The 27505-nt window shown below is 46.7% G+C and overlaps 1 protein-coding gene across 1 annotated transcript in view; it reads left to right on the top strand.

Annotated features, from left to right (window-relative positions):
* The first annotated feature begins 5658 nt into the window (after positions 1 to 5658).
* CDH16 (cadherin 16) overlaps positions 5659 to 27505 on the top strand; it is a 469853-nt gene continuing 448006 nt past the window's right edge. Inside the window, exons 1-2 of the mRNA XM_029610660.1 lie at positions 5659 to 5707; positions 26773 to 26815. Of these exons, the coding sequence (XP_029466520.1) occupies positions 26786 to 26815 (30 nt within the window). The 5' untranslated portion in view covers positions 5659 to 5707; positions 26773 to 26785. The remainder of the gene's footprint in view (positions 5708 to 26772; positions 26816 to 27505) is intronic.

The following is a 27505-nucleotide window of genomic DNA, read 5'->3' on the forward strand; positions in this document are numbered from 1 at the left end:
CATTTTTCTATACCGACCTTCATGAAAAAGATTCATATCAAACCGGTTTACATGGAACTTAGGGACTAACTAAATAACCATATAACAAGAAGGCCAAAGCAAAGTTACATATAACGAGGAGATTGAACTTGGGGGCTAGAGTAGCCGGGAAGTAGAAAGGCAGCAAAAAACTAGAAGTTAAATACATATGTAAATACTTGGACTGGTACATGTGACACTCAATGCAAAAGACTGGAAAGCCCCCCTCTTGCTGCTGGACTGCTGCCTTCATCTTAATTTTATTGAGTTCCTAGTTAAGTTTAGGATACTAAGGGTGCTGGAATGAGAGTACTTTAAATGTACAGGTGAATTTACTAATTAATGAGCTAGTGTCCTACAAGGGGATGATTAAACTTTCAATAAGGTCTGGTACAATAGTATGATTTAGATAAGACTCTGATTGATTTTTAATCAGAAAATGTCTCGTGCTTAAAAATCAAGGGTTGAGTGGGTGGGAAAGACAGACCCTAGAATTAACTATCTCTGGCTTGCTTATTACCTCAGACACACACAAACTCTAAAGAATATATCCCTTAATTTCACCTTTCACCAAACTTTTATAAGCCCCAAAATTTCTGAAAACTATACTTACCAATCTTCTTTGACCACCTATAAATTAATCTTCACTCAGTTAATGGAAGGGTTCAAGATGGTCCTCCTCTACTGCCCAGGGGGCAGGGGTTCTGGAAGCTGGGGCTGTGGACGTCAATCCCTGGATCGCTTGCGGTGACTTCCGGACTCCTCTCCTGTGGGATGCTGGGAGAAGTATGCAGATGAGCCTTCCGGTCCTCCTCTACTGCAAAGGGGGCTGGGCCTCTGGAAGCCGGGGCTGTGGACGTCAATCCCTGGATTGCTTGCGGTGACTTCCGGACTCCTCTCCAGGGGGATGCTGGGAGAAGTATGCAGATGAGCCTTCCGGTCCTCCTCTACTGCAAAGGGGGCTGGGCCTCTGGAAGCTGGGCCTGTGGACATCAATCCCTGGATCGCTTGCAGTGACTTCCAGACTCCTCTCCTGGGGGATGCTGGGAGAAGTATGCAGATGAGCCTTCCGGTTCTCCTCTACTGCAAAGGGGGCTGGGCCTCTGGAAGCCGGGGCTGTGGACGTCAATCCCTGGATCGCTTGCGGTGACCTCCGGACTCCTCTCCCAGGGATGCTGAGAGAAGTATACAGATGAGCCTTCAGGTCCTCCTCTACTGCAAAGGGGGTGAGGCCTCTGGAAGCTGGGGCTGTGGACGTCAATCCCTGCATCGCTTGCGGATGAGCCTTCCGGTCCTCCTCTACTACCGGTAAGTCAACAATGAAATCCGTGGCTATATGCGTCCACGGTATGCTAGGTGCGGGAAGTGGCTGAAGAAGTCCCCAGGGACAACTGACCGGTGGTTTTTGTCGAGCGCATGTAGGACACGACTCTACATAGGTCTAGACATATTTCTTCATGGTAGGCCACCAGTAGAACCTCTGTAGAGTGGCAAGTGTTCTGGCTTGTCCAGGATGACCTGCGAGCAGAGAGTCATGTGCCCATCTGAGGATCTTTTTCCTGAGTGCTTTGGGAACCACCGTCATCCCAGCTGGAATTGTGTGGGTAGCAGAGAGGAGTATTCTTGTAGGGTCAATGATGAAACGCGGAGTATCAGGTACATCTTCCGTGGAAAAAGAACGGGAGAGTGCATCAGCGAGGGTATTCTTGTCCATGGGACGGTATTGCAAGAGGAAGTCGAAGCAATTAAAAAATAGAGACCAGCGGGCCTGCCTTTGATTCAGGCGTTGCGCATGATGTAAGTTTTTGTGGTCTGTGTAAACCATGATTTGATGTTGTGCACCCTTGAGCCATGGACACCATTCTTCGAATGCCAATTTAATCGCCAGTAACTCCTTGTCTCCAAAAAGCGGAATATAAATAAATAAATAAGTCCGATGGTAATGGGTAGCAGTCCTTCCTAGTGATCTCATTTAAACCGCAGTAGTCTGTGCACGGGCGAAGGGATCCATCCTTCTTTCCCACAAAAAAAGAACCCGGCTCCAGCAGGAGACTTAGAAGGCCGAATGAAACCCTTCTCCAAGTTCTCTTGAATATAATCGGACATTGCCATGGTCTCCGTCAGAGAAAGTGGGTACACCCTTCCTCTGGGGGGGGGTTCGGTGTTGGGTAGTAAGTTTATGGCGCATTCAAAAGATTGGTGAGGTGGTAAAGTGTCCACCACCTTCTTGGAGAATACGTATTGATAGGAGTACTGCAGAGCTAGACCCAGAAGGGATGCGGTGGTAGTTAGGCAAGGCATAGGAGTCACAACCTCTAAGCACTTTCCATGGCAGGAATTGCCCAATTGGGACAGTTGCAGGGTGCTCCAATCAAATTGGGGTGTGTGCATTTGTAACCATGGCAGTCCGAGTACCACAGGGTGTATTGCTTTATCTAAGACCAAGAAGGACATGTTCTCCGTGTGCAGAGATCCAGTGCAGAGTCGCATAGGTTGAGTGGAATAAGTGACTTTGCCAGGTAATGGCTCGCCATGAATTGATGACAATAGCAGAGGTGTAGGTGTCCGAACGGTGGGGATTTGTAGGTGCTCCACGAGTTGTCTGAGTATAAAGTTCTTACCGGCACCGGAGACCCTAGGGCTAAAGTGTGGAATTCAAGGGTATCCCAGTTAATGGATACTGGAAGTGTCAATGGAGGAGATGGAGAGGTGAGACCTAGAAGGAGTCCTCCAGCAGATCCTAGGTCTGAGAGTTTCCCAGACAGATAGGACAAGAGGGCACAGCGTGCCCTGGCTGACCACAGTACATGCAGAGGCCTAATCTTTGCCGGTGATGTCTCTCTTTAGAAGATAGGTGACTGCGGCCTATTGGCATGGGCTCTTCTTCCTCGATACTGGGTGTAGGAGTAGCCTGGGTGATCGGTGTTGGACGAGAGTGCGGGACCCCCGAGGACATCTTCTTGGGACCTATAGTCTCCTGGGATCTCTCATGCAGGCATCGGTCAATGCGACCAGTGAGGTCAATGAGAGAGTCCAAAGTCTCGGGGAGCTCACATGCCGCTAATTCGTCTTTAATGTGTGAATTGAAACCTTCCAGGAATATAGCATGTAAACAACCCAGATCCCAATGTTATTCCGAGGACAGAGTTTTAAACTCAATCACATACTCAGTCAAAGGTCAGGTACCTTATTGTAGATGCAGGAGTGCATATCCAGTGACAGTCTTGCGAGCAGGGTTGTCAAATACAGGACGAAATAGAGCAAGGAAACCTGTCAAATCATTGAGAATTGGATCCATTCTTTCCCAAAGGGCTGATGCCCAGGCCAGGGCTTTCCTGTCCAAAAGGGACAAGATGTACGTAGTTATGGACACTACATCCGGAAAGTAGGTAGGTTGCAGCAAAAAGTACATACAGCATTGATTCAGAAAGCCCCTACATAACAGGGGATCACCTGAAAAACAAGTAGGTGCTGGCAAGGACACAGAAAGTCGTACAGGCAGCGCATGCGAAGTGGAAGTGGGCTTGAAAGGTGTCGAGGAAGAGTCCAGCCGAGAATCTAACTGATTGACGGCATAAGCCAAAGTCTCTAATACCTTTTGTTGCTCTGAGATCCATTGGGCCAGGCCAGGGATTGCCTGGATGGCTGAGACCTGAGCCGGGTCCATGGAGTTAGCAATCTGTTATCACTTGTAAGAGTGTGAACCCTGGGCCGAGGTGAGAGGTGTCTCCGCCCATAGGGAGGAGCCCTGTGAGCCTCACCGTCGGTAGGCGCGGTCTCAGTGGTGACAGACACAGCTGTGGAAAAGAGTCTTTATTAAGAGAGGAGAAAGGCCCAGCCCGCGGAGCGGGAGGTGCAGTATAAATATAGTTCTGAGCAGAGGGGTATACCAAGGGTGACACCTCCGATGTGAAGATCCGGTAGTGGCCCGCAGAACGGGGTACACCAGGATGTCGCTCAGTAGTGTAGAAGTTCCTCAGACGTGCAGATCCGGTAGTGGCCCACGGAGCAGGGTACACCGGAGAGGTATCTCAGAAGTGGTAATGAGATGGTAGTCCGAAGTGCAGGAACCCCGATCAGGGTCCTGTAGTGGTGGTGTGGTAATGACCTGCAGCGTAGGGTATACCAAGTGGTTCCAACTGGGATGAAGCGGTAGTGGCCCGAGGCACGGGGTACACCTAAGAGGATCCCACAATGAGGCTTGGTAATTGAAGTCCGAAGTAATAAGGTACTCACAGGAAGCAGTTGCAGAAGAGGTCCCGGGGAACGGGACAGATAGACGTCCAAGGCAAGCAGGCCCTTCGAGGAGAGGATAGCACGAGATGAGGAAGGGCCCCCGAGGAGCGGGTAACATAAGAACATAAGAAATTGCCATGCTGGATCAGACCAAGGGTCCATCAAGTCCAGCATCCTGTTTCCAACAGAGGCCAAACCAGGCCACAAGAACCTGGCAATTACCCAAACACTAAGAAGATCCCATGCTACTGATGCAATTAATAGCAGTGGCTATTCTCTAAGTAAACTTGATTAATAGCAGTTAATGGACTTCTCCTCCAAGAACTTATCCAAACCTTTTTTGAACCCAGCTACACTAACCAAATCCTCTCAGATAGCCGAGAAAGCAGGGGAGCCCCTGAGGAGCGGGTACTCAGAGCATCCAAGGCTGCATCAGGTCCAGGAAGTCCTTGAATGAGAAGAGTACAGCTAACTTGATGAAGGTAAGGGCTGGCTCGATTAAATACGCTAGTGGGTTGACATCAGCGGGTGGGGACGCCCCCGAGGTTCCCGTCATGATGTATTCAAATAAGGCCCTTGCGCGCGCGCCTTAGGTAACTCTGGGTCCAAGATGGCGGCTGGCAGCGCCCAAGCTTTCCCGGGAGTGCCGAAGTGGTCGTTGTGTACTGGCAGACACCACCATTCTTCCCAGACTTGATGGAGCGGGGAAAAAAAGAGGTGAGCATGAGAGGTCACAGCCGTCTGCGACGACAGGCATAACAGAGGCAATTAGCTCTGCGTATATTTGTCAAGGTCGCCCGGTTCCGGAGGAGCTTCGAGTACATTCTACCTGTTCTCAGGCGCCTCCTGGGCCGAGTGTCAGCAAGTCTCGCTATACAAGGTCTGTAGAGCGGCTACTTGGAAATCGTTGCATATTTTCGCCAAACATTATCATTTGGATATCCAGGCGCCAGAGGCCATGGGCTTTGGGGAAAGTGTGCATCGAGCGGTACTCTCACAGTCTCACCCTGTTTATGGAAGCTTTGGTACATCCCAGGGGTCTGGACTGATCTGGGTACGTACAGGTAAAGGAAAATTGGTTCTTACCTGCTAATTTTCGTTCCTGTAATACCACAGATCAGTCTAGAGTCCTGCCCACTGGAGGAAAGGGAGATTTGGAGAGTCCGCTTGATCAGCTTTTTGAAGAATTGCACAGGTTTTTGTTTAATCCTGCACAGGGTTTTGTGTGGGCATGGTTTCCTCTTCCCACTGCTCATTCAGGGGAGGTTAGTTATTAAAGTTGTTGGTCTTGTTTCCTTCATTTCTGGCTTGGGTACAGATTAATACTGAGAGACTACAGGTGGCACCTCGTGTTAAGTGTCAGTAAAACTTTCTCTGTCTCGTTCTGCTGGAGAGGAGGCAAAACCCAGGAGTCTGGACTGATCTCTGGTACTACAGGAACGAAAATTAGCAGGTATGAATTTTCACAATGAAGAAGGAGGTTTTTCTAAGCTGTATGGCACCAGACAAGCATTTCAGCTGTATTCTGAGGTCTTTTCCACCATGAAAAAAAGCAACCCACATTGAACAGCAGAATATTATTCATGAGATTTGCCTATATATTCCATTGGGAGTGTTCTCACTTTGCATCTTTTTGGTTTTTAGGTTTAAAGAGAGAATATTCAGTATGAGTATTAATATTGTGCAGCAGAAAGAGGGTAAATTACTGGGCCTCCATTACTTTGATGCTTTTCTGATGTTAAGTTGCTGCTAAAAAGTGAGGGAAGATGAGCATATTTTTAAAAATAACATATTTTCTTACATTTGCAAGAATTTGGAAAACACAAACAAGTCAGTTGATTATTTTTGTTGGCATTCTGAGTTTTTGGAAGTAGTTAAAGGCTAAAGTTAGCCTCCAGGGATTCTAACATAGTTCCTGATTGGTACACCATTAATTATACAGTGAATAATTAACCAGTGAATCTTTAATAGAACACTCCTGCTGTTTTGCTTCTGTCCTTCAAGAACATGATGAGGTAAGAAGCAAATTTTTTTGTGTGCCAAGGGAATTTTCTTGCTATTGTGTTCAAGATGGAAAACTTATTTTATGCCCCAGATTATGATTTACAGGTTGAAAAGATGAAATGTTGCTTTGCTTACATTTTGCTTTTCACTTTATGCCATGAGATTTGTATTCCCTCATTTTATTTTTTCTCAGACTTTATTCCTTCCCTTAAAGTTCTGAACTGATTTTTTTAAAAAGAGGACAGTGGGTCATAAACTTTGTTCATCTGACTGCCATAGTATGCCAAATATTGTCAATTTATTTTGCATTAATCATCTGCACACAGCCCCTGTCTCTCCCCCAAACCTCCCTCCTCAGAAAAGTTAAAACCTTGCTATTGATCTGAAAACAAGAAGAATATTTGCTTTGGGTTTATTTGCATGTGGAGTCTGGATAATTTTTCAGATGAAACAAGTGGTCAGTTTTCACTTTTAAACCTGCCTTCACAGAATGAAAAATGACTGTTGATATAGGTCTCCAGAAGTTTGCAAGTCTAGTCAGTGAATGCTTAATTCTCTTCCCATGTCTTCAATGCTAAGAGGGCATAGCGGTAAGGACTGCAAATACAATAGGAAATAAACATCAATCCTTCCCACATCTACAGATAGTTTCAAAACAACCCTCCAAAATAATCAAATTTATTTCAAGTCACATGTTTCATATTTTTATTTCTTACTGAAGTGCTTCTTCGTAAAACAACTTACCTAGTCAACAAAACGTTGAAGCGTGGGTCTGAGAAATGAGAATTCTAAAGAAACAAACAGTTTTTGATTGCACATTTTGTGAAACAGCAGCAATCTGCCATCTACAGCATTCAACCTTGAATCCATTTCCAGAGTTGACGAGTACACCTGCCAAACCCATAAATCTCCTACCAGGTCTTACACATGACGCTGAACTTGTTTTGATGGGGTCACCTTGATGTTAGATTTTAACTCCACAAAGTGCTCTGTAATGGGCATGGACAGCTCAAGTTTCTGCATTTCCTAGCAGAGTACAAACTTTATCCCAAATCTTAAGTATGTTTGATTTGACCAAAAAACCCCTAAAGACTATAAAAAGGCACAAACAGGGAAAATGATGCATGGAATGTATTGCGTGCCCAGTTAAAACTGGAATAAAATTGTGGGCCTGTAGGTATCTGTGTGTGTGTGTGTTTGCCTGTGATACGGTAATGAAACAGTTTGATTAAGATTAGAAATATTTATGTTTCTCATAATGCATTTATGTTTTGCAGTGCTATAACTGTAAAACGCTTTGGGCTGGATTTTAAATGCCCTGCGCACGTAAATCCGGCCGGATTTACGTGCACCGGCGCGCCTATTTTGCATAGGCCGCCGGCGCGCGCAGAGCCCCGGGATGCGCGTAAGTCCCGGGGCTTTGTAAAAGGGGCGTGTTGGGGGCGTGTCCTAAATGACGCGGCGTTTCGGGGGCGTGACGCGGTGTTGCGGGGGCAGGCCCGGGGGCGTGGCGCCGGCCCGGGGGTGTGGTCAAGGCCTCTGGACCAGCCCCCGGGTCAGGTGATGGCACGCCAGCAGCCCGCTGGCGCTCGCAGATTTACGCCTCCTGAAAGCAGGCGTAAATCTGGCAACAAAGGTAGGGGGGGTTTAGATAGGGCCGGGGGGGGGGTTTAGGTAGGGGAAGGGAGGGGAAGGCGAAGGAAAGTTCCCTCCGAGGCCGCTCCGATTTCAGAGCGGCCTCAGAGGGAACAGGCAACGCGTGCCGGGCTCGGCGCGCACAGGTTGCACAAATGTGCACCCCCTTGCGCGCGCCGACCCCGGATTTTATAAGATACGCGTGGCTACGCGCGTATCTTATAAAATCCAGCGTACTTTTGTTCACGCCTGGTGCGCGAACAAAAGTACGCCTTTGCGCAAATTTATAAAATCTACCCCTTTGAGTCTGTCCTGGGAAGAGCAGAGTACAAACAAAATTACTGCCCACTAAGGACCTCATTACTAAGCACTTTTCCTATAAATACAGAATGGGAGAAAAGCTTTAGTAAATCAGGCCCTCAACTTGTGTTACCGTATGCTGCTTTCCTGCTGTTATGCCTCTCGGTCGCAGATGGCTGCGACCTCTCATGCTCACCTCTTTTCTCCCTGCACCATCAAGTCTGGGAAGAATGGCGGTCTCTGGTAATCCATGCCAACCTCTTTGGCGTTCCCAGGACAGCATGGGCGCTGCCGACCGCCATCTTGGATCCGGAATTACTTAGATGCGCGCTCGCAAGGGCCTCCTTTGTACACATCATGGCAGGAACCTCGTGGGCGTCCCCTCCCGATGTCGTCAATCCGCAATTGTATTTAACCTGACCGGCCCTTGCCTTCTATGAGTTAGCAAGGAGTTCCCTCTTGCTGAATCTGCCTCCTTCGAGGACTTCCTGTTCCTGACTTTGGTCTTGGCATCCGATGCTCTGAGTACCGGCTCCTAGGGGGCTCCCCTGCGTTTCTGGCTATCTGCTCCTCAGAGGGCCTATCTGCCTGTTACCAGACCTGCTTCTTGGGTCTCTCTCTCTCCTGGAACCATCTCTTGAGAGTACCTCTTCTGACTTCTACATTACAAACTGTATCGAGGATTCACCGCAGTGTACCCCGAGCCTCGGGCCACTGCCGCCTTTCCTCCAGTAGAAGCTATTCAGCATTTTCTGCACTGCAGAGCACTGACACACCAACTACGGGAGCCACTTTGGGGTTCTGGCATCTCTACCAGTTCTTCAACATCTATTGTACAGACATCCTCGGCACACCCCGCTCCGCGGGCCACTATCGGATCTGTATTCCTGAGTTGCCTACAGGTGTCAGAGGGGATCACGGGCTACCCTACTCCTTGGGTCACTACCAGATCTTCTCATCTGTGGCATCGCTCTGGGTATTTCCCACTGCTCTGAACTGTACTATTATATCTCCAGCTCTGTGGACATTACTTTTTCCTTCCTTCATAATAAAGTCTCTACCTACAGCTGTGTCCCACGCCACTGAGACTACGCCTGCTGACGGTGAGGCTCACAGGGCTCCTCCCTGTAGGCAGAAACACCTCTCATTTCAGTCCAGGGTTCACATCCTTACAAAAACATAACACCTGCAATCATTCAATTTTGCATAATTTTTCCCTTATAGGAAATGTAAACTTTTGTAAGCGACGTGCAATGTTTTGTTGCTGTTTCTTGGGGATAGACAGACAATTTCCTCCTCCTTCTTGGGCTTCTAGTTCAGTCTGACCCACGGCTGGGATCTGATGCCATGAGCAGTCATTCAAAACTACCCGAGGATTTTTCCCTTATGTGATATCCTCTCCTTCCAACATGCTTTAGTCCAGTAATTAGCGATGCGCATTCATTTGAAATGAAATGAAATGAAAGAAAACTGGACAACATTTTGCTTGTTTTTGTGGTTTCATTTTTTTTTTTTAAGTAATGCCACAACTACTAAAAAAAATAAATAAAAGGAAAACTCTCCTGGATCCTCCTACATTTTCACACCAACCCTCATACCCTATTCTTATTTCTTTACAAAGTAGGAATGATCACTGATTGCTCTTGCCCAACCAATGCAGCTATTACAAATGGCGACGGCAGATTGTTAATTTCTTTTGCTCAAAATGGCACCAGTAGAAATTTTCTTGTATGGCAGAAAGTAACAGTGGCACCTGCCTGAAGCTACAAGTGCCATTTGCAATAGCTGAACTGGCAGGGCAGGAGCAACCGAGGATTGCTCCTGCCCTGTAAAGAAAAAAGAATCCAGGGAGGAGATCAGAGGAGCACAAGGAAAGTCTACAAGGGAATTTTATTTTTTGCAGTGTGGGCCCAACTTATTTTGTTGTCTTGTTTTTCTTTATTTTTTTCTAATTTCCTTTGTTTTTGTTTGTTTTTTTGTTTTCATTTTAAACAAATGACAAGAAATGAAACAAACAACAAACAAATTGAAAGCAAAGAATAAAGAAAGAAAAAAAATATCTGGGCATAGCCCTACCAGTCTCTAAGTGGCAGCCCATGGCCAGAGGACCATGCCCCAGGTCTCCTTCCAGAACCCTTCAATAATGGGCCCTAAATTTGTCCACTAGGAGTTATCATTGCATGTTGTCCTTCTCGTACACACAAACACACATAGCCCCCTCCCCCACCAACAAAAATAAATACTAGGGTTAATTTTCACAACGTGTTTTTCAAATAACATTACTGCATGTTTTGAAGTTTTTAAACCAGACGGATTGCTCAAAATGTCAATATATCTGTTCCTTGGCTCTTTTGTTTCCTACCTTGCAGTATGTCACAGTTCTTATTGGTTTCCTGTGCTAATATATTTGATGCACAGCAATGTGTTTGATTCATCCAAATCATTTTGGCCTCTAAGGGATGAATAGGGGGAAAATAGCAACAGTTGAAAAAGCATACTTGGGAGACATTTAGCAGAAAGTAAAATATATTTTTCACAGCCCAGAAAAAGCTATTTCAACATTTTCAGGAGAAAAAAAAAGGAGGAGTCACCTTCCGGAGAAGGTTTTCATGGGTGATGATTCTGATTAACTGAACAAAATCACGGTGAACATGGAAGATGTGGTAGGCCTGATTGACAACTGAAGAGTAGTAAATCACCTGCACTGGATGGTATACACCCCAGGGATCTGAAAGAACTAAAAAATGAAATTTATTCTGTTTCCAACAGTGGCCAATCCAGGCTATAAGTACCTGGCAAGTACCAAAAACTAAGTCTATCCCATGCTACTGAAGCTAGTAATAGTAGTGGCTACTTTCTAAGTCAACTTGATTAATAGCAGGTAATGAACTTCTTCTCCAACACCTAACTGCACTAACCACATCCCCAGGCAACAAATTCCTGAGTTTAATTGTGTGTTGAGTGAAAAAGAACTTTCTCTGATTAGTTTTAAATATGCTACATGCTAACTTCATGGAGTGCCCCCTTGTCCTTCTATTATCTGAAAGAGTAAATAACCGATTCACATTTACCTGTTCTAGACCTCTCATAATTTTAAACACCTCTATCATATCCCCCCTCAGCCATCTCTTCTCCAAGCTGAACAATCCTAACCTCTTTAATATTTCCTCATAGGAGAGCTGTTCCATCCCCTTTATCATTTTGGTCGCCCTTCTCTGTACCTTCTCCATCGCAACTATATATTTTTTGAGATGCGAAAACCAGAATTGTACATGGTATTCAAGGTGCAGTCTCAAAATGGAGCAATACAAAGGCATTATTTCATTTTCCATTTTATTTACCATTCCCTTCCTAATAATTCCTAACATTCTGTTTGCTTTTTTGACTGCCGCAGCACACTGAGCTGACAATTTCAATGTATTATCCCCTATGACGCCTAGATCTCTTTCCTGAGTGGTAGCTCCTAATATGGAATCTAACATCGTGTAACAATAGCATTGGTTATTTTTCCCTATATGCACTTAGCCACATTAAATTTCATCTGCCATTTGGATGCCTAATTTTCCAGTCTCACAAGGTCCTCCTGCAATTTATCACAATCCGCTTGTGATTTAACTCTCTGAATAATTTTGTATCATCTGCAAATTTGATTACCTAACTCGTCATATTCCTTTCCAGATCATTTATAAATATATTGAAAAGCAAGCTTCCCAGTACAGATCCCTCAGGCACTCCACTGCCCACCCCTCTCCACTGAGAAAATTGTCCATTTAATCCTACTCTCTGTTTCCTGTCTTTTAACCGGTTTGTAATCCACAAAGAGACATTGCCACCTATTCCATGACTTTTTACTTTTCCTAGAAACCTCTCATGAGGAACTTTGTCAAATGCCTTCTGAAAATCCAAATACACTACATCTACTGGGGTTGTAATCTGCTATGCTGATGGGAGGAGCAAGCAGATGGGAGTTAGTAATCTGTTATGAACTGGCTGCTGGATACTCCCGTTGAAGGAGGAGTATCCTCTTGCCTCTGTTTTGAACATCCAGAATCTCTTTGTTCTTGATTTCTACTTTGTCTTCTGCAAAGATGACAGGTGGATCTTGGGATGTGGAAGAATCTTGCAGAGTGTTATAGATGGTATCAGCAGCAATGGGTGGAGCTGCGGTGGACGTCACTGAGGAATTCAGTGGAAGTGGTGATGTTGAAGAATGTCCAAAATCCACTTCTAAAGATAACTCTCCAGTAAATTTAGCTGGATGAGAGATGGTAGCATTTAGCAGCAATAGCTAACTGCAATATACGCCACTGACTTCAATGGAAGTGGTGAAGTTAGGGTATGTCCAACCCCACATCTAAAGGTATCTCTTCAGTATGCCACTGAGACTTCAACGAAAGTGGCGATGTTAGGGTACATCCAACCCCACTTCTAAAGGTAACTCTTCAGTGAGTAACTGGATGATATGAATTCAGCAGCAATAGCTCAGCTGCTATGACGTCAGTGAACCTTCAGCGAAAGTGGCAATGTTGGTGAAAGTCCAACCCCACTAAGGAGGGTAATCTCTTCAGTCATGTAACTGGATAAAGTGATAATACAGCAGCAATAACTCAGCTGCTATAATGTCACTGAAACTTCAACAGAAATGGTAAGGTTGGAGTACGTCCAATCCCACTTCTAAGGGTAACTTCTTCAGTAAGTCACTGGATGAGATGTTGAATTCAGCAGCAATGGCTTAGCTGCTATGACGTACTGACCTTCAGCAAAAGTGGCAAAGTTGGGGTACGTCCATCCCACTTCACAAGGAATTTCTTCAATGCTGGATGAGTAGAGAAATTCAGCAGCAATGGCGTCCATAGCATCCATAGATGCTATGGACGTCAATAAAACTTCAACAGAAGTGGCAAGGTTGTGGTACGTCCAGGACCCACTTCTGGTTAACTCTTCTGTAGAATGCTGGAAGAGAGATGGTAGCAACACCAGCAAATCAAACAGGCTGGTGGCTAGAAATCTTCTTCGGATCTTGATAGCAGCACCAGCAAATCAACAGGCTGGTAGCTAGAGATATCTTCTTCGGAATCAACAGTGCTGAAGACCTTCAGGCACGACTTTCGAGTGAACCAATCATAGCAGATATCTCTAAGAAATAGTCCGTGAAGACGGTAAAGATGTAGAGCACCATCTAGCTATGGCGAACATAGCAACCGCTATGAATATCAGCAGCCAGTAGTAGAACTGCTGTGGACGTCATAAGATCTTCAAGAGAAGTGGTGATGTAAAGGAGTGTCCAAGGCCACTTCAAATTGTAATACAATAATGGATCTTCTAATTTGACAAAGGGACTCCTCAGGTTTTCCACAAAACGTCTGAGAGTAAAGTTGCCTCCTGCCCCTGAGTCCTCCAGGGCAGGGGTCCGAACCATCGCTGGTTCAGAGGTCTCAGAGACTGGGAGAGAAAGCGGAGGAGATAACGCCGTATGGCCCAAGAACAGTCCTCCCATGGGACTTAGGCCCATCTGTTTCCGGGACGTATGGAGCATGTAGAGACATCATGGCCGGGCTGACCACAGTACATGCACAGGCCGCGTTTCTTCCGGAATCTTCTCTCTTTTGAGGTCAAGTGACCATGACCAAGTTTCATCGGTTCCTCTTTATCAACGGCAGGAAGTGCTGGACCCATCCGAGGTGCAGGAGTACTGGCCTGTTTCAACCCGGTTATCACCTTAGGCCGGAGTTCCTTCACCTTGTCTCGGAGCTGACAATCAATCCGAGTAGCTAAGGCTATCAATTCTTCCAGCGAGTCAGGTGTCTGACTAGTGGCCAGCTCGTCTTTCAAGCGAGTATCCAGGCCTCTGCAGAAGAGAGTCTTGAGACATCTGGGGTCCCAGCGAAGTTCCGCTGCAAGAGTCTTGAATTCTATGGCAAATTCAGCCAATGATCTGTTGCCTTGATTCAAGTCCACTAAAGCAAATCTGGCAACAGACATACGAGCATGGTCATCAAACACGGATTTAAACAAGTCCATAAATCCTTCTATGTCCTGCAACATAGAGTCCTTGCGTTCCCACAAGGTAGATGCCCACGATAAGGCTCTCCCATCCAAGTATCACAGGATGTAGCTGGTCTTAGAGAGGCCCATGGGAAACAATGAAGGTTGTAAGGTGAAATGTAAGCTGCACTGGTTCAAAAAGCCCTGCATCTTCTGGAGTTCTCCGGAGAAGCGAATAGGAGCCGCCAGTGGAACAGCTGTCTTTAAAGTTACCTCCTGTAACTGACCTTCTTGGGTAGAAGCTGTGCCTTGTATCTTCTGTGTATGAAGCTGATGGAATGCTGCAGTGAGTTTCTCCAAGGTTTCTTGCTATTCTGAGATGCGTTGAGCCAGGCCCGGTATAGCCTGCAAAGCGGAGAGGTGTGCCGGGTCCATGGGTTACTGACATCCCATACCTTAAGCCGGATTCCCAGGAGTACTGCTTCTCCAATTTTAGCCGGATCCACTGGAGTTAGCAATCTGTTAGGCTTTACTCCTCAAGATGGGAGTTGGAAATAGATGGGAGCTAGCAATCTGTTGTAATCTGCTATGCTGATAGGAGGAGCAAGCAGATGGGAGTTAGCAATCTGTTATGAACTGGCTGCTGGATACTCCCGTTGAAGGAGAAGTTTAGCAACTTGTTATAGATCTGCTAGGGAGTTAGCAATCTGTTATGGTCTGCTCCTGTAGAGGGAGGAGTTAACAATCTTGTTATGCTCCAAAGGCAGAGTCAGTAGCGTAGTTAGGATATAGAATGCAGAGTTAGCAACCTGTATCAGCGGAGTGTTAGAGAGGGCATTCAGCTGTAGAGGAATGTAAATAGGTGGATCCTTGGGCTGATGACAGATGACAGCGCCCCCAGGAGGATATCCTGAGAGGGCCCACCGGCTAGGCTTGGTTATGGAGACAGACACAGATAGTTCTTTTATTAGACAGGTTAGTAGAACCACCAGAGGTGGCAGTAGTGAGCTGTTGTGCCCGGCAGGGCTGATGTCCCTCAGATACTGGAACAGCACTCCCAGGGTTGCTGAGCTGTAGAAAGACTATAAATAGTGAGTAGACAGGTATGCTGTAATCATAGCCAGAACTAGATGACAATCTCACATAAGGTCTTAAGGAAGCTCAGTAGCTGAAAAGAGTTAGGCCCTCGAGGAGCGAGTACCTGGTTCCAGGGAAAGCTCTGAGAGTGCGATGGTAACTCACAAATGTCTGTATCTGCGATAGCTTCCAGGCAGTAGAGAATCTTCAGAGTGTCCAGGAACATGGGCCCTCGAGGAGTGAGTACCGGTTCCTATATGCAATCTGAAACAGAGAAAAGAGAGTGAGGCCCCCAAGGAGCGGGTACCCCTGGTAAGTCCGAGGAGGCAGAGTAGCTTGGACGAATCCATAGCGAGTCCGAATCAAAGTCCAAATTCATGTCCGATTCGTAGTCCTTGCTAACTCAATCTGTTAGCGAAAGTATGAGACCTTTTATACTGGAAGTGGATGACGTCGTCTCAGGGGACGCCCCGAGGTTCGCGCCCTTGCTGGTACATACATCGGAGCACGCGCGTCCTACAACATCAGGAACATGGCGGATCCATAGCGTCGAGCCGGTCTGGGTACACCGGAGAGAGGCGGCATGGAGACGCCACGGCAGCAAGCCATCCATCAGACCCGGAGGGAGTCACCACAGAGGTAGAGAGGGTGGAGTGAGGGCGAAGAGCAGCCATGAACACAACAATCTACATGTTTATTAACCCTTTCAAAAAAGTGAAGCAAATTTGTGTTGCATCGGAGGTGGACCCTTGGGCCGAGGTGGGGTTCACGCAACCCATAGGTGAGGACCTCTGGGTCCCCACCGTCAGCAGGTGCAGTGGGCTGAAGGTAGAGGCTGCTGGAGCTTCACCTATACCAGCCCTCGTTCCCCGCGGGTTGAGCCTTTGGGTGCCGACAGGACTTAGGTGGGCCTCGAGGTTGATAGACAAGAAAGGTTGGTTCAGCCCAGAGACAGCAGTCGGTAGTTGGCATGGTTCTAACCTGGACTGGGTATAGTACTGGAACTCAGGCACCAATGGAATGGAGATTAGCTGGAGGCGCTCGAGCAAAGACAGGCCGAAGCATAATAAGTCAACGTCCAGGGAGTAGGCTGGAAGAAGCATCAATGACAGGCTTGGATCAGGGCCGGCGGCAAAGCAGAGGTCGTGGCAAGCAGTGCAGAGTTCTGATCACGGGGAGAAGTCGATAGCATTGGTCAATCCAGGCAATGGTCTGATCATGGAGAAGTCAATAGCATGGTCAGGCATAGCGGAGGTCTGGGTCTGGAGATAGGCAGTAGCATAGTCGGGCATAGCAGAGTTCTGAGTGTGGAGATAGGCAGTAGCGTAGTTGGGCATAGCAGAGGTCTGGATCTGGAGATAGGCTGTAGCGTTGTCAGGCAAAGCGAAGTCGATATCAGTAAAGTCAGTCCAACACATAGACGGGGCAGGAACAAAGAAGACAGGAACTGGAAATGACGACGGTCAGGAACGAAGAGTAGAGAAGATTCTCTAGCAGCAACGAGTACTCGAGTAGCGAGGAGACCTGTTGCAAAGGCAATGCTATGGAGCGAGGCCTGAGCTTAAATACACTGAAGAGTTTGAAGTCATCATCCGGGGCTGCAGCCAGGTTCCTGCCGCAGGCCCTTCATAAGGATCAGAGATGCGCACGCACGCCTAGGGAGGAGTGCAGCGCGGGTAGTGGTGCCTCTCCGCGGACCATGCGGAGAGGCCCGACGAGCAATGGCACCTTGAGCTGCAGTACTGGGAACCATGGCAGAGCTGGAGGCATCAGGGGCAGCCCGAGGTCAGAGCCGGCGGCCCACCGCCACCAGCGAGGAGGAACCAGGTGCTGGTGTCTGTGTAAGAAGGTGAGGTCCTCCATGGACAGCATGCATAACAGTAAACCCCCCTTTACGCCCCCCTCTTGGAGGTCGGGGTTTGCCCGGATGGGCACGATGGTAATTCAAGAGGAGAGTTTTGTCCAGGATGTTCTGAGCTGGTTCCCACGAATTCTCTTCGGGTCCATAACCCTCACAGGAAAGGAGGTATTCCCACTGGCGGCCCCTATAGCAGACGTCTAGGACTTCATGTACCTTGTAGTTCATATCGGTTTCTGCCACCAATGGAGGTGGCTCAGGGGCTTTCCGGGCAGGCCAAGATAGAATCACAGGTTTTAAGAGTGATACATGAAATGTATTATGTATTCCCAGCAAAGGAGGCAGCCGAAGCTGGTATTTAACAGGTCCAATGTGTTGGGTAACAGAGAAAGGACCGATATATCTAGGGGCGAATCTCTGGGATGGTATTCGAAGTCAGATACACAGAGTACTTAACCAGACTTTCTGGCCAGGGAGGAATTCAGGATCCGAGGGACATCGTCTGTCAGCAGTTCTCTTGGCCTGGAAAGCAGCCTGACGCAGGCTGAGATTTGTCTGCTCCTATAATGTCTTAAGAGTATCCGCAGTAACCTGTGCCGCAAGGGACGGCACCGACAGAGGTATGGGCAATGGTGGCCGTGGTTGTTTCCCATAGACAATTGAGAATGGTGATGTTTCAGTAGCAGTGGCGATGTGAGAGTTGTGAGAAAACTCTGCCCAGGATAGGAGGTCAGACCAGTTGTCTTGTCGGTCATTGATGTAAGCGCACAGGAAGGCCTTCAAGGAGCGATTCATTCGCTCAGCTTCCTGTTGGCTTGGGGATGATAGGCGGTCATTAGGCTGATGTAAGTTCCGAACTTTCAGCAGAGGGCGCGTCATACCTGGCAACAAATTGAGGTCCTCTGTCTGAAACAATATCCTTGGGTAGGCCATGCAGTCTAAAAATATGGTGGAAGAATAAACATGCTAGCTCTGGAGCAGATGGTAGGCCCGGTAGAGGGACAAAATGGGCCATTTTTTAAAAATCGGTCTATGGTTACTCATATTATGGTGTGACCCTTTGAAGGCGGCAAATCCACGATGAAATCCATTGAGCAAGTGAGTCCACAGTTCTTCGAGTGCTGAAAGTGGTTGTAAAAGACCCCAAGGTCGACTGACCAGGGGTTTTTGCTGTGCACAGATGTTACAAGATTTGACGTACACCTTCGCGTTGGAGACCATGTAGGCCACCAGAAGAACCACTGGAGCAGTGCCAATGCTCGTGCTCGTCCTGGGTGACCAGTGAATTTTGAATCATGTGCCCAGCGGAGAACTCTTTCTCAGAGCCGTCGGGACACGACCGTCTTTCCAGCAGGAACTGGATGAGTGGCAGACAAACAAATGCAGGCTGGGTCTATTATATGAGTAGGTTGTTCCGAAGTGTCTTCAGGCTCGAAAGATCGTGAAGGGCATATGCATGGAGATTTTTGTCGACTGGGCGATAGAGTTCAAAATTGAATCTGGAGAAAAACAAGGCCCATCGAGCTTGACAGGTGTTGAGACGTTGTGCTTGGCTCAAATGTTCCAGATTCGTATGATCGGTGAACACAGTGAATTTGTGTTGTGCGTCCTCTAGCCATGGGCACCATTCTTCGAGAGCCAGTTTTATGGTGAGCAGCTCCCGATCCCTGATGCTGTAATTTTGCTCTGCAGATGAAAATTTACAGGAATAGAAGGAGCAAGGAACGATGAAACCAGAAGTGGTGCATTGATTCAGGTCTGCCGCTACCCCAATGGCGGAGGTGTCAACTTCTAGGAAAGGACGATTTGAGTCAGGATGGTGCAGACAGGACCCTTTCTGGAAGGCTTCCTTTAGGCAATGGAAGGCTGCGATGGCCTCGGGAGGCCAATTTCGCATGTCTTGACCTTTACGGGTCAAGGCCGTCAATGGAGCAGCCATGGTAGAATAATGTGGGATGAAATGACAATAGTAGTTGAGGAATCCCAAAAAGCACTGGAGCGCCCTGAGGCCCACCGGCTGTGGCCAATCCCGGACTCCCTTTAGTTTAGCTGGATCCATGGAGAACCCTTGCCAGGAGATGATATACCCCAGGAAAGGTAGGCTGGATTTCTCAAACAAGCATTTATCCAATTTCGCAAACAGATGATTCTCTCGAAGGCGCTGAAGAACAGTTCAGATGTCAGCGTGATGGGTATCAAGGTCTTTGGAAAAAACGAGGATATCATCCAGGTAAGCCACAACTTTGGTGAACAGTAGATTTCTGAAGATTTCGTTCATCAATTCGTTGGAATACTGCGGGCATGTAACAGAAGCCGAAGGACATCACCAGGTATTTGTAGTGTCCGTCCCGGGTGTTAAAGGTAGTTTTCCAAATGTCGTCGGGAAGGATTCTTACCAGGTTATATGCTCTGCATAGATCCAGCTTTGTAAGAATGGAAGCATCATGGAGGCGATCAAATAATTCGGAAATTAATGGTAGGGGATATCTATCCTTATGGGTGATGGCGTTTAGGCCGCGGCAGTCAATACACGGCCTAAGTGACCCATAATTTTTGGTCACAAAAAAGAATCCCGCCCCAGCGGGAGAAGTAGATGGGCGGATGAATCCCTTCGCGAGATTTTCTTGGATATATTCCATCATCGCCTTCATCTCGGGCAGAGACAAAGGGTAGGTACGTCCTCGAGGAGGAGTGGTTCCTGGAAGGAGATCAATTGGACAATCAAACCTTCGAAGAGGAGGAAGGAGGTCGGCCTTTTGCTTGGAGAACACGTCCTCAAAGGCTGCATAGGGAGCAGATATGCTAGAGGATGTAGTAGCCAGAGGAGTCACGGATGGCGGTATCACTTTCAGGAGACAGGACTGGTGGAAGGCGGGACCCCATTCCACCAGTTGCAATGAACCCCAGTTGAATTTGGGAGAATGCTTCTGTAGCCAAGGGAGTCCAAGAACTACGGGATGGATGGATTTCTCCAACACTAGTAATTCGAGTTCCTTGGTATGTAAGGCACCAGTGCGTAACTGGACGGGTTCCGTAGTCAGGGATATTCGGCCAGGTAACAGCTCTCTGTAGATAGAAGCAATACATAGAGAAGTTTCAAGTGAGCGGATCTTCATGCCCAAAAGCTGAACAAGGTCCTTGAGAATGAAATTACTTCCTGCTCCGGAATCTACAAGAGCAAGAACCGGGAAGGACCGGGAATCCCAGATCAGGGTAATGGGTAGATAACTGAGGGGCCGGAGAAGTTGCGCCCAAGTTCAGGACCCCTACTGAACTCGGGCCAAGGAGTTTCAAGGACTGATAGGGCATGTCTGTAGTTGGTGGCCAGGTGCTCCGCAATACAGACACAGACAGTTTGTCTCCGCCAGAGGTGCTCTTCCGGTGTCGGCCGCCCATGACCCAACTGCATAGGCTCTTCCGTCTTGACCACATTAGTATCACTGCTGAGAGTAGGGTTGGTAATAGGTGGTGAACGGGAGCGAACCCGCAAAGGCTTCTTGGGCATCTGACTCTCCCAGTGATGCTTTTGGAGACTATGGTCGATTCGGCCTGCCAGGTCTATAAGGTCCTCAAGAGAGGAAGGGAGTTCCCGTGCAGCCAACTCATCTTTCAGCTGTGAGGAGAGTTCATCCAGGTAGATAGGTCGGAAGCAGTCTTCCTGCCAAGTGAGCTCAGTAGCCAAAGTCCGAAACTCGATGGTATAGTCGAGTATTGACCTTGACAGAGATGTAGTAAGCCGTTGCTGGCCACGACATGTTGCCCAGGATCATCAAAGGTCTGTTGAAACACAGCCACAAATTGAGTCAGTTCTTTCAACAAGGAATCCGAGCATTCCCACAGCAGGGAAGCCCAAGCCAGTGCCTTCCCCTCAAGGCGGGATAAGATGAAGGTGACCTTCGTTAATTCGAACTGGAAGACTGAGGGCTGCAGAGCGAATTGCATACAACATTGGTTAATAAACCCTCTGCAGAGTCTGGAGTCACCGTTGAAACTTGGGGGCTCTGGGAGAGCCAACAAGGCTCGAGGCATTGATGGAGGTGGCTGTGGATGAGGAGCCGGTTATTTGTGAGGGCATCAAGCCGGGCGTGAAGATGATCTATAGAGGAGGCCAATGCTTCAAGAAACTGCTGCTGTTCTTGTACCTTGGACACCAGGCCTGGGATGGCCTGGAGGGCACACGGCTCCACAGAGTCCATGGCCTTTGCAACCTATTGCATCGGAAGTGGATCCTTGGGCCAAGGTGGGGTTGACAGACAAGAGAGGTTGGTTCAGCCCAGAGATAACAGAGGTTGGTTCAGCCCAGAGACAGCAGTCCTAATTTGGACTGGGTATGGTTCTGGAAATCGGGCGCCAATGGAACAGAGATAAGCTGGAGGCGCTCGAGCAAAGATAGGCCGAAGCCTAATAAGTCCACGTCCAGGGAGTAGGCTGGAAGAGGCGTCAATGACAGGCTTGGATCAGGGCTGGTGGCAAAGTGGAGGACGTGGCAAGCAGTGCAGAGTTCTGATCACTGAGAAGTCAAATAGCGTTAGTCAATCAAGGTCTGATTACGGAGAAGTCAATAGCATCGTCAGGCGTAGCAGAGGTCTGGATCTGGAGATAGGCAGTAGCGTAGTCGGGCGTAGCGGAGGTCTGGGTCTGGAGATAGGCAGTAGCATAGTCAGGCAAAGTGGAGGTCTGGGTCTGGAGATAGGCTATAGTGTAGTCAGGCAAAGCGGTCGATATCCGTAAAGTCAGTCCAACACAGACAGGGCAGGAACGAAAAAGACAGGAACCAGGAACAACGAAGATCAGGAATGAAGAGTAGAGCGGATTCTATAGCAGCCATGAGTTCTCGAGTAGCGAGGAGACCTGTTGCAAAGGCAACGCTATGGAGTGAGGCCTCAGCTTAAATACACTGAAGAGTTTGACGTCATCATCCGGGGCCGTGGCCAGATTCCTGCCACGGGCCCTTCATAAGGATCAGAGATGCGCACGCATGCGCCTAGGGAGGGGCGCGGCACAGGTAGTGGTGTCTCTCCGCAGACCATGCAAAGAGGCCCGACGAGCAATGGCATCTTGAGCTGCAGTACTGGGGACCATGGCAGAGCCGGAGCCACCGGGGGCGGCCCGAGGTCGAAACCAGGAGCTGGAGTCTGTGTAAGAAGGTGAGGGGGCCACGCCGCGGGTCTGCCACGGACGTCACAAGTAACAATTTGTGAGGCAAGACTTGCCTTGGGTAAAGCCATGCTGACTTTGTTCCATTAAAACAGTACTTTCTATATGTTCTGTGATTTTGATCTTTAGAATACTTTCCACTATTTTTCCTGGCACTGAAGTCAGGCTAACTGGTCTGTAGTTTTCTGGATCACCCCTGAAGCTCTTTTTAAATATTGGGGTTACATTAGCCATGCTCCAGTCTTCAGGTACAATGGATGATTTTAATGATAGGTTACAAATTTTTACTAATAGATCTGAAATTTCATTTTTTTAGTTCCTTCAGAACCCAGAGATGTATACCATCCAGTCCAGAAGATTTACTACTCTTCAGTTTGTCAATCAGGCCTACCACATCTTCATGGTTTACCGTGATGGCCTTATCTTCTCTAAGTGCCCCTTTAACCCCTCAATCATCTAACGGTCCAACTGACTCCCTCGCAGGCTTTCTGCTTCAGATATATTTTAAAATGTTTTTACTGTGAGTTTTTGCCTCTACGGCCAAATTCTTTTTAAATTCTCTCCTAGCCTGTCTTATCAATGTCTTACATTTAACTTGCCAACGCTTACGCTTTATCCTATTTTCTTCTGTTGGATCGTTCTTCCAATTTTTGAATGAAGATCGTTTTGCTAAAATAGCCGCTTTCACCTCACCTGTTAACCATGCCCGGAATCGTTTTGCCTTCCTTCCACCTTTCTTAATGTATGGAATACATCTGGACTGTGCTTCTAGGATGGTACTTTTTAACAATGTCCACGCCTCTTGCACACTTTTTACCTTTATAGCTGCTTCTTTCAGTTTTTTTCTAACTATTTTTCTCATTTTATCTAAGTTTCCCTTTTGAAAGTTTATTACTAGAGCCATGGATTTGCTTACTGTCCCCCTTCCATTAAGTCAAATTTGATCATATTATGATCACTATTGCCAAGCGGCCCTACCACCGTTACTTCTCTCACCAAATCCTGTGCTCCACTGAGAATTAGATCTAAAATTGCTCCCTCTCTCACCAGTTCCTGAACCAATTCTCCATAAAACTGTCATTTATTCCATCCAGGAACTTTATCTCTCTAGCATGTCCCGATGTTACATTTACCCAGTCAATATTGGGGTAATTGAAATCTCCCATTATTACTGCACTACCCATTTGGTTAGCTTCCCTAATTTCTCTTAGCATTTCACTGTCCGTCTCACCATCTTGGCCAGGTGGATGGTAGTAAAGTCCTATCACTATACTCTTCCCCAACACACAAGGGATTTCTACCCATAAAGATTCGATGGTGCATTTAGTCTCATGCAGGATCTTTATCCTGTTGGACTCTATGCCATCCCAGATATAAAGCGCCACCCCGCCTCCCAGATGCTCCTCTCTGTCATTGCGATATAATTTGTACCCCGGTATAGCACTGTCCCATTGGTTATCCTCCTTCCCCCGTGTGTATGAGATGCCAATTAAGTCTATGTCATCATTCACTGCTATACATTCTAATTCTCCCATCTTACTTCTTAGACTTCTGGCATTAGCATACAAACATTTCAAAGTGTGTTTTGTTTGTATTTTCATTCTGCTTTTTAATTGATAGGGATAATTTGGAATTTTTTTTAGCTCAGGTAAGTTTTACAGGCCCTTGGACTACTTTTCTTATTATTGGAACCTCACTGTTGGGATGCCCTAATTCTAATGCATCATTAGTATCCTTTGAAGATACCTCCCTTTGAACCATGTTCTAGTTTAAAAGCTGCTCTCTCTCTTTTCTAAAGGTTAGCGCCAGCAGTCTGCTTCCACCCTGGTTAAGGTGGAGTCTATCCCTTTGGAAAAGACTCCCCCTTCCCCATAAGGTTCCCCAGTTCCTTACAAAACTGAATCCCTCTTCCTTGCACCATTGTCTCATCCATGCATTGAGACTACAGAGCTCTGACTGCCTCTGGGCACCTGAGCGTGGAACCGGGAGCATTTCAGAGAATGCTACCCTGGAGGTTCTAGATTTCAACTTTCTAACTAAGAGCCTAAATTTGGCTTCCAGAACCTCCCTCCCACATTTTTTTATGTCGTTGGTGCCTACATGTACCATGGCAGCCAGCTTCTCCCCAGCACTGTCTAAAATCCTATCTAGGTGATGCGTGAGGTCCATCAACTTCGTACCAGGTAGGCATGTTACCAGGCAATCCTCATGCCCACCTGCCTCCCAGCTCTCTACATTTCTAATAAACGAATCACCAAGATGACGGCCGACCTAACCCTTTCCTTCTGGGCAGTAGCCCAGGAAGACACATCCTTGGTGAGAAAGGACAATGCACCACCTGGAGAGCAGGTTCTTGCTACAGGATCCTTTACTGCTGCACCAGCTTAATGCTCTCCGATCATGAGACCTTCCTCCAAGGCAGCACCAGGGCTGCCAGTCTGAAGTTGGGACTTGGCTACTATGTCCCTGAAGGTCTCATCTATATACCTATCTGCCTCAGCTCCTCCAGGTCTGGGTGAAGGTTTAACAATGCAAACTTTTTGATTCCTTTCACTCTTATTAAAAGAAGTTGCAGAAACTTGAAGGTGTTAATTATGGAGCTTACTGTAAAATGCCAAGGATGACACAAAATTGTTCAGAGTAGTTAAATCACAAGCAGATTGTGATAAATTGCAGGAAGACCTTGTGAGACTGGAAAATTGGGCATCCAAATGGCAGATGAAATTTAATGTGGATAAGTGCAAGGTGATGCATATAGGGAAAAATAACCCATGCTATAATTACACAATGTTGGGTTCCATATTAGGTGCCATAACACAAGAAAGAGATCTAGGTGTCATAGTGGATAACACATTGAAATCATCGGTACAGTGTGCTGCGGCAGTCAAAAAAGCAAACAGAATGTTGGGAATTATTAGAAAAGGAATGGTGAATAAAACGGAAAATGTCATAATGCCTCTGTATCGCTCCATGGTGAGACCGCACCTTGAATACTGTGTACAATTCTGGTCGCCGCATCTCAAAAAAGATATAATTGCGATGGAGAAGGTACAGAGAAGGGCTACCAAAATGATAAGGGGAATGGAACAACTCCCCTATGAGGAAAGACTAAAGAGGTTAGGACTTTTCAGCTTGAAGAAGAGACGACTGAGGGGGGATATGATAGAGGTGTTTAAAATCATGAGAGGTCTAGAACGGGTAGATGTGAATCGGTTATTTACTCTTTCGGATAGTAGAAAGACTAGGGGGCACTCCATGAAGTTAGCATGGGGCACATTTAAAACTAATCGGAGAAAGTTCTTTTTTACTCAACGCACAATTAAACTCTGGAATTTGTTGCCAGAGAATGTGGTTAGTGCAGTTAGTATAACTGTGTTTAAAAAAGGATTGGATAAGTTCTTGGAGGAGAAGTCCATTACCTGCTATTAAGTTCACTTAGAGAATAGCCACTGCCATTAGCAATGGTTACATGGAATAGACTTAGTTTTTGGGTACTTGCCAGGTTCTTATGGCCTGGATTGGCCACTGTTGGAAACAGGATGCTGGGCTTGATGGACCCTTGGTCTGACCCAGTATGGCATTTTCTTATGTTCTTATGTTCTTATGATTGTGGGGCTGGATGCAAATAGGAGAGAACTTACTGTTGCTTTCCTGGTACCTGTTGGGGGGGGGGGGGGGGGCGGGAGGGTGTCTTTAGAAATAAAAGTGAGTGATTGGCACACTAAACTGCACTTTCTATATGAGAACAGACTGACCCAGTGCAAGCCGGTATATTCCTGAACTGAATTTCACTTACAAATTACAGGATAATGTGACACGTCCCGGTTTCAGTTAGTGGCAGTGATGTAAGGAGGGCATTAAGATATGACAGGAGGGCCACATACGTAAACCTCTGGAACACTAAATGCTCAAAAACTAGACTAGTAACATAGATGAGCTGAGCTAGCAATTAAGTTGAATGGTAGAGAAGAAGCAGCAAATAGGAAGACCCTTCTCCAGACCCCTTCCCTATTACAGGCGGTGCGACCTTCAGCAAGGTACTTAACCCCTCGGTGCCTCTTTTACAGCAGAGGCTTCCACCACTTCAAATCCAATGACCTGCTGAAGAAGCAAAGCCACGGCAGCTTTCCTAAAAAAAAAAAACAGGGCAGCTGCTTGGATGCTGCATTCTCCTCTTGAGGTGCATTATCGGGATTACTTACAGCTAGAACATTGTCTATTAAAATTTACATCAAGACCTGCATTCTCTTTTTCAGATGCTGATGTAACTTGGACTGGCCATGTATTGTTTTCCTTTGCTTTCCCAGTCCTTGATTTATTTATTTGATTTAGATTTAAATTTTCAGGCACTTCAAAATGTATTGCTTCATATAATTCATCTTCCTTTTAGGACAATTGTATTTCCAATTCTATTCCCATTATTACCTGCAGGCAGCCTTCAAAATATGTCCCTTTAATTGCTCCAAATCCTTATCTGTTTGTTTTATTATTTTTCAATTTAGTGTATACAGGAAGATGCTGATTGTCTGTTCTACAGTTATTCAAGTGAGTATCGCATTATTCACTACAATCTGATATGGTTCTATCTATGCTGCCAGGAGAAAGCACATCTTTTATTTAACATATTATGTCCTAAAAGTGAGAAAAACCCTTCTTTTCCATAGGCTCACTGTTCACACCTTGTGCCTCTGTTCTGCATACATTTCAGAGCCACAGAAATGGCCAGATATCATCAGTTATTTGGCTTACAATATTTTTTAGCTCATCCTGCAAAAACACAAAGTAAATACCTTGTCAGGCAATTTGGAGAACTGTATCTGGGGATGATTTAACTTTTAAGCTTTCCTGGGTGCAGTTTTGGAGAAAGAGGGTCCCCTTCCATGGATGCAGGAGCAGACGAGGGGAGAGAGGATCTTGCTTCGAAGATGCACTCTATTGAAAGGATGCTTCCTCCAGTTTGCCAGTGGTGGCATCTCTTTTGGATACCCTGAGAATAATTCTAGATTGTCCTAATTTTTTACCTGTTTTCTCTCCATATATATCTTTCTCTGATCATTTTAAAAGTGAGTTACAGTTGTCTGGTGTCCCTCCCACACAGCTGTATAAATCATACTTTGACAGCTGCAATTCTAATCTGAATGGAATGAAAGATGCCTGAAAAGGACACAATGCATCCTTTGTGGAGGGCAATTTTCAAAGCCATTGATAGGAGTTGAAAGTATTTTATCGATGTAA

The sequence above is a fragment of the Rhinatrema bivittatum genome, chromosome 7 (genome assembly GCF_901001135.1).
Source record: "Rhinatrema bivittatum chromosome 7, aRhiBiv1.1, whole genome shotgun sequence".
NCBI lineage: Eukaryota > Metazoa > Chordata > Amphibia > Gymnophiona > Rhinatrematidae > Rhinatrema > Rhinatrema bivittatum.